We start from the raw sequence: 7118 nt of genomic DNA, 5'->3' as shown, positions 1-7118 counted from the left end.
ATTTGCTTGGTTATTAATTTATTTAGTATTTTGTTTATTTATTTATTGATTAATAATTATCTTATATGATTAATTAAATAATACTCCTATTTCATATCATTGCTTTAAATCAATTGAATAATTATCAATTAAAGCTATTCATTATCAATTAAACTAATTTTTCTTAAATCAATTTGTAATGTGGCTTCTGCTATTTCTCAAAAAAGAAAAAGAAATAAGAAACATTTCCTTTATTATCTGAGCCCTCAAACGTAAAAACCCTACAAACGAAAAACACTCAGCAAAACCCTTCGAGCGAAACCCTTCGAGCGAAACCCTTCATCATCGAGTCCAGCAAATATGAAATCGAGATAGGAACGGCGAAGCCCTTAAAATTCCATCGTTAGCACCAGCAAGTTCACTTTCTTTGTCATCCATCGTTTTCTTCATCATCAGTAAGACCCATTTCTTCATCGATTTCTATATTTCTGTATGGATTAATAGTTTATAGTTTATCTTTTATGTTCTGGGTACAATCTGTAAACCATTTTCAAACTATTTTGGTACCCATCTTCCATTAAGTGATATAAATAATGGATTTCTGGTCAAAATGTTTTCATAACATTTTCTATTTTTTTTAAACTGATTATCAAACTATGGAATTATTTAAGAATGACTTCTTAAAAAAACAATTTTTGATATATTTTGTTCTAACTGTTTCCAATATGTGTGCTTCTAAAATCTGATATAAAGTGTGTGAAAAGAATGACTTGATATCTGTAAGAAAGCGTGCTTCTGATATAAGTTGTTTCCAACATGTTCTAACTTGATATCTGATACAAAGTGTGCTTTTAAAGGTAAGAATGACTTCTGATGTAAACTGTTTTCAATATGTGTGCTTGCAATGATAGATCTTTTCTTTTTGAAGGGTATAGTGAAAGATAATAACGTTGTGTAATTGTTATTTCTCCGGGCTAATTATAACATTTGAGTTCTGCAGTATCGCTTCTGCATCGTCGACATCGACACAACCAGGTATTCTAAAGTTTTGATAGCATTTGTGTGGTTCATTATTTTTTATAGCTATATATAAATTACTTGGATCATGTTTTGCGATATCACCGACATCGCGCACCTCTACTGTTATTTTATGAAAACATATGTGAAGTGAATAAATAGTTCCTAAGTCACTGTCAGTTACTTATGAGAGTAATTGCTAATCAGTTTAGTCAACATTGGCAACTGCATAGTACAAAACCTATTTTAGTAACATAAAGTTAGTACAAAACCTGTTTTCTTGAACGTAGTTAATAAGAAAACAACTTTTGTACAACTGAAAGAAAAAGAAAATTGTACTATTAAGAAAATGCTAGAGAATTTATGTCCCTGCTAAATTTGCTTATTTTGCAACGGTGCCATTGCAACAGAACATAGAACATTTACTCTACGTCAACTTAATACAAAGTATTGATTTTAAGTATTGTACAAAGTATGTTAGAATCTAAATCTATTAGCCATGGAATAACCCCTAAAACACTATATTATCAAGCCACCTTCTAGCCTGAAGTGTCACACATGTAAAGAAAACAACTCTCTTTGAAGTGCAAAAACTTGGAAAATGTGTGGTAGTTAAAATTATTTTAAAATATGTGGTAGTTAAAGTGCATACTGTATTTTTAAATGTGTGGTATTTAAAGAATATGTGTGGTACCATATCCAGAAATGTGTAGAGATATGCGTGGATGGTGTGCGGCAATCACCATAAAACCAAGGGGTCATGTGATGATTGATAACGTAGAGGATGAAGTGCCTTATCAGTCTGATGAGATGTTCCCTGTTCTTCCCACTGTTGAAATTGAATCAATATCTGGTTTGCGCGACGACTCACAAGTAGATGTGTTTGAAGAGATTTATGATACTTCACGTAGTGAAGTAGAGAGAGGACATTGATTGAAGATGCATTTTAGTGTTGTATATGATTGCATGTATTATAATTTATTATGTGTATTTTGTATTCCAATATCCATGTACTTTCGAGGTTAGTTGATATGTATGATTGTATTTTGATATCCATGTATTCCAATATGCATTTATTTTGTATTTCAATACATTATGTGATCCAAGCATTTGGGGAACCTTCTCCTAATAGTTAGCTATCAAGAAAAAGAAACAAGACACTTCAATGTTCTTAAATTTATATTATTATTGAATCTCCAAAATTTATTCAATGTTGGTGACCTTTAAGATGCATTTTATAGTTGTTTCTTAAGTTCTTAATTATATTATATTTTTGTCTAATTGTTTTATATTTTATGATAACAGATGACTAACAAAAATGGAAGCGGGAGAGGAAAGATAAATTCAAAGAATGCAAAATCCAAGTTATTAGCACCAGGAAAGCTTAATGATCAGCGGAAAACAATGTTTCGTAAGTCTCCATGGTTGGCTCCTAATCCATTGCCAGCTTCTACTCCATCGATGGCTTCTACACCATCTATAGCTCTAACTCCGAATCCGACTCCTGCTCCATCTCCGGCTCCAACTCCTTCTCTATCTCCGGCTCCGACTCCATTGTCAGCTCCTACTCCATCGCCGACTCCTACTCCATCTTCGGCTCAGACTCCATCGCCAGCTCCGCCTGCACCTATTCATACCTCTACTTCTGAGGTATTTAGGTTTATGCCCACTCCAGGTCGAAACCTTCAAACTATGGCTGGCCCTTCGCACCATACCTCACATGAGACTCCGATAGAGGAAAATATGGAGGAAAGTGATGACGAGGACGGGGAGGAGGTGGTAGGTGAAGGAAATGTGGAGCACGAGGATGAGTATGAGTTGATAAGAAGAGATGATAATGGGAAGATTATTTTAGGGATCTCCGGTAAAGCGTAAGTTTAATACAATTTTACAAATATGTTTCATCTTTCACTTATATTCTACCTTGTTTGTGCTATTATGTATAAATTCTGGGTTTTTTTATGCTCATATTTGCATGCATATGGTTTATTGAATATAATATAATGTTTCTCAGCATGTAAGGTCCACAAAACTTTGTGATATTATCACCTTGATATTATTCTGATATATTACTTACTGCAGTTTTGGTGGCAATAAAAAAATTAGGATTCCTTAGAATATACTGCAATTTGTGAGATTCTTTGTTCCTCTGTTATCATTTTGTATATTGTCTTTCTTGTAAATCTTGGTCTGTGCAGAATTGACAAGAATATTTGTGAGATTCTTTGTTCCTCTGTTATCATTTTGTATATTATCATTTTGTATTTTGTATATTGTTCCTCTGTTATGATTCTTTGGTGGATACAATGTTGGCTCAATGTTTAAGTTAGTGGCAGGTTTAGATGTTGCAGAATATTGGTGTGTTTTCTGCCTTTGCTCCCTTGGTTCTCTCCTCGTCGATTCGTTTTAAAGGTGCAGTTAGTAATTAGGTTTCAACTCAACTTTGTCGAGAAGCCATTACAAGAAAAAGTCAATGAAAAGGATGGTATAGGAAGCACAGAAATAATAAGAAACTTCCTTGAGAAAAACACTAAGGAGTTGGGTTTACCACTATCTGCTGGTGGCAATGCAACTGATCTTTTTTATAAATATGTTTTTGCTGATGTAGCAAAAGAAAAAGGTGCAGTGGAATTAGAGAAAGAAGAGCCAGCAATTTTTTTGAAAGATATCTTAGAGAAAATGGCATAGCAACTTGAGTTGAATCCAATATATCTTAGAGAAAATGGCAGAGCAACTTGAGTTGAATCCAATATAATAGGACTTTTCACTTCTACATCTGCAACTGAAGGATTTATATGTTTTTACTTATATGAATATGAATATTTGTATGTTTATATGTGAGTGATATTATATGAATATTTATGTCTAAATGTTTCTTTCAATATTTGCAGACTTGTTCCTGGCAAAGAAGTAGCAGGTGCAATTAGTTATGCGATACATGACGCGTTTTATGGAAGTTATTATAATTGGACTGAAGTCCCCGGTGATGTTAGAAACCAATGGTACGCCCTTTTTGCGGTAAGTATTTATTGAGTTTTAGATCTTAAGATGATCAATATCTAGTTAAACAAGTTAAAGGAAGTTATTAAATATTAATTATTTTATTTTAATTATTTTCAGGATAAGGTATCGTGGGATCCTCGGGATGAGGCATTCGTCAGGAAAGCCTTTGAATCAAAGGCAGCCGTTCGACTAAATAGCATCATAAGGAAGGTGAGGTTAAAAGGGTACCGACCTTCGTGGATTGGTGAGAAGGCTTGGGATGGTCTTGAAGCTTATTGGAAGAGTGATGCGTTCTTGAAATTGTCCACTCAAAACAAGGCCAATCGAAATTCAGCAAGAGGCGGAGCAGTCCACACTACAGGCCGCAAGGCTCATGTTGATGTAGCACTTGAGCTTGTAAGTAATAGAGTCCTTTTACGTGTCAATCTTTAAATATTTAAATTGCCAATGCTTTCCCGCGTCTTATATTACTTTTTTAATATTTGTAGTGCAAAGAACTTAAAAGGGATGTGCGCCCGGATGAGTTATTCTTAAAGACCCATAAGAGGAAAAATGGAGATTGGGTTGATAAACGTGCTGAGTCTACTTATGTAAGATTTCGTTTATTCTCTTTTGTCTTGTGTTTCATGATTATTTATCATCTTTTCAATTTGAGTTTTTCTTTGGTGTTACTTGATTGCACAAAGTTGAATTGAATATAAATTCATGAACATGTTGATGTTGATCTATTCATTCATAAATTGGGAATAGTTAAGCCCACCAGTATTCATTCTTTGTTGTTTCTTTGCTGTTACAAACTTGTTTTTGGACAAGTAAGATGCTTTATTAATGTTAATAGCCACAAAAATGTGACCGAATCGTTTACATTGGCCAATGAATGTTTACAATGTCACCTAATCCTTTAATCTATATTGTAAACACTAGGTGATGTTAATAGCCACGAAAATGGACAAGTAAATATTAAAAAATAAATGTTAATGCTAAAGCCATATTCTCCAGTTTTACTTATATAGTTTTAATTTACTTTTTAAGAACATATAGAGTAATAAGAAAGATTATGAGGGGACATGGTTTAACAATAATTTTATGAAACTTTTAAACCTGCATTTTGATCTCATCTCATCACATCTGTTTCTCTTTTACAGACTGCATTTAAAGAAAAAACTGGAGATGCTGTCGAGACGTTAGATGGAGGGACGATTAATGAGATATGGACAGATTGTGCTGGGGGTCGTAGTCGTGGCCGGGTCTATGGAGCAGCTGATTTAGCTATCAATTTGAAGAAAGGATCCACAGGCTTTGTCAAACCAGCTAAAAATTCTCGTGGATCTATGTTTGGGACATCCTTGGAATCAGAGAGAGCAGCTAGAATTAGAGCTGAACAAATGGCTGAGGCTACAGCAGCTCGACTCCAAGAGGCAACTGAAGCTATTCGAGTGTCAAATGAGGCTGCTCGGAGGGCAGAAGAACAGGCTAAAATGGCTACTGAGTTTGCTAAGAAGATGGAGTCTGAGTTTGATAAGAAGATGGAACGTGAAATGAATGCATTTAAGGCATTTATCATGAAAACGTTTGGTACTACACATGTTGAATCCACTAGTCCCGTCATTCCACCGTCAAATCCTCACTATGATGAAGATTTGGATGACCAGATTTTAGACGAACATTGATCATGCAGTGTTTAGTAGAAGTAGTTTTTGGGGCTGTTTTTTGTTGTAGTTTGGTTATATCTTTTTTGGGGCTACAAATTAGAACTCGGATGTATTTTTATGGGATATGATCTTTAATGTATTACGAGTGTTTGGGGCTGTTTTTTGTTGTAGCTATGACTACAGTATTTTGTAGTTTCTATCTACTTTGTAATATTTGGATAATTGTTACTTCAAATATGCTTATGATGTCAAAGAATTATGTCTTTTTGCATCTGAATTTTTATGTGCTATTTCTCTTTGAATTTCATTTGCTTATTATCTATATTTTGTTGATGTCCACTCATATTTACTATCACTTTGCTCTTAGCATGTCAATGGCAGAAACAACAAAAAGGTAAAATACAATTTTCCTTATCCTTTCTTTCTTTAAGATACCTTATGAATATGCAACTAATCAATTGATCTTGTCAATCTTATTTATAGGTATTCAATTGTTACATGAGCAAACAAAGGAAAATTGTTTGGTTTTTTCCTTCAAAGGAAAATCCTCACAGATGGAGTCTACAATGGCCGCATTATTGAATAGGAAGAGCATCTCCTGGTTTATTAACATGTAAGGTTTATTATCCTCCACATCCTGTTTGATTCAAGTTTTCTATATTTTTTTGCAACAATATTGATATGGGTATGTGTCTATCTGATGATTTTCTATTTACAAACTTTAATGTTTCAGAACTTACCGGAACGAAGTTGCTAGAGCTCAACTCATTCTCTGGCCTGCAGAGATAAGGTTCTGTGACCCTACACTTGAAACAAACCAGAACAAGTCTCCTCCTAGGTTAGCTGGGTGATCTCTCCCATCTTCTTGTTACAACAATCCTTTGATATCCTTCCTCTGTAAATCATTTTCTCAAAGCCTTGATATCTGGGATTCTTAATGGTACTACATATTGTCTAAACTTGTTTAAAATTTAAATGCAGTTTGAGATATTGGTTTAGAGCAAAGGGAAAGTTGTTGGATGATCAGGCCTTGCATAGGTACTACATTTGTTTTATATTTTGTTAGATATTCTGATTTCAAACAATTTAATGAAATTAGTGAAATTGGCAAATGCATGAGCTGGGAGGTCTTTTATTGTTGTACTAAGAAATAACTTTTGCTTTAAGAAAGAACTTGATTGGAGAGTTTGTGAAAATAGAGACTCCGCAAAATTTAATTTTATTTTACTATTGTACATATGCATCTAAGTTGGTCCTATGTCGAGAGCCAAATCCCAAATGCTTAAGTTGTGAGTTAATAGGTCAATGCACATGATTGGTTTTATATCTAACTAACTCCCTGAACAAGAACCCTTTTGAGTTTTGAGATTTCGTTTTACCAATGAACAATATCATTTTACATTGCTGAAATTCAACTTTCACATTAAAAATGGGGCAGGAGAGGATTATACTAAGTTATAACCACTT

General features: G+C 33.9%; 1 protein-coding gene across 1 annotated transcript; it reads left to right on the top strand.

The window, feature by feature from the left end:
• Positions 1 to 1701: 1701 nt before the first annotated feature.
• LOC131659618 (uncharacterized) lies at positions 1702 to 5669 on the top strand. The gene is made up of 6 exons (XM_058928785.1): positions 1702 to 1911; positions 2302 to 2867; positions 3888 to 4014; positions 4117 to 4395; positions 4488 to 4589; positions 5145 to 5669. Exons 1-6 carry the CDS (start codon positions 1702 to 1704, stop codon positions 5667 to 5669), a joined length of 1809 nt encoding a protein of 602 aa, XP_058784768.1.
• Positions 5670 to 7118: the final 1449 nt, after the last annotated feature.

The sequence above is a fragment of the Vicia villosa genome, linkage group LG3, assembly GCF_029867415.1.
Source record: "Vicia villosa cultivar HV-30 ecotype Madison, WI linkage group LG3, Vvil1.0, whole genome shotgun sequence".
Lineage (NCBI taxonomy): Eukaryota > Viridiplantae > Streptophyta > Magnoliopsida > Fabales > Fabaceae > Vicia > Vicia villosa.
The sequence above is the reverse complement of the archived record's forward strand: the minus strand, read 5'-3'. Positions and strand labels throughout refer to the sequence as shown.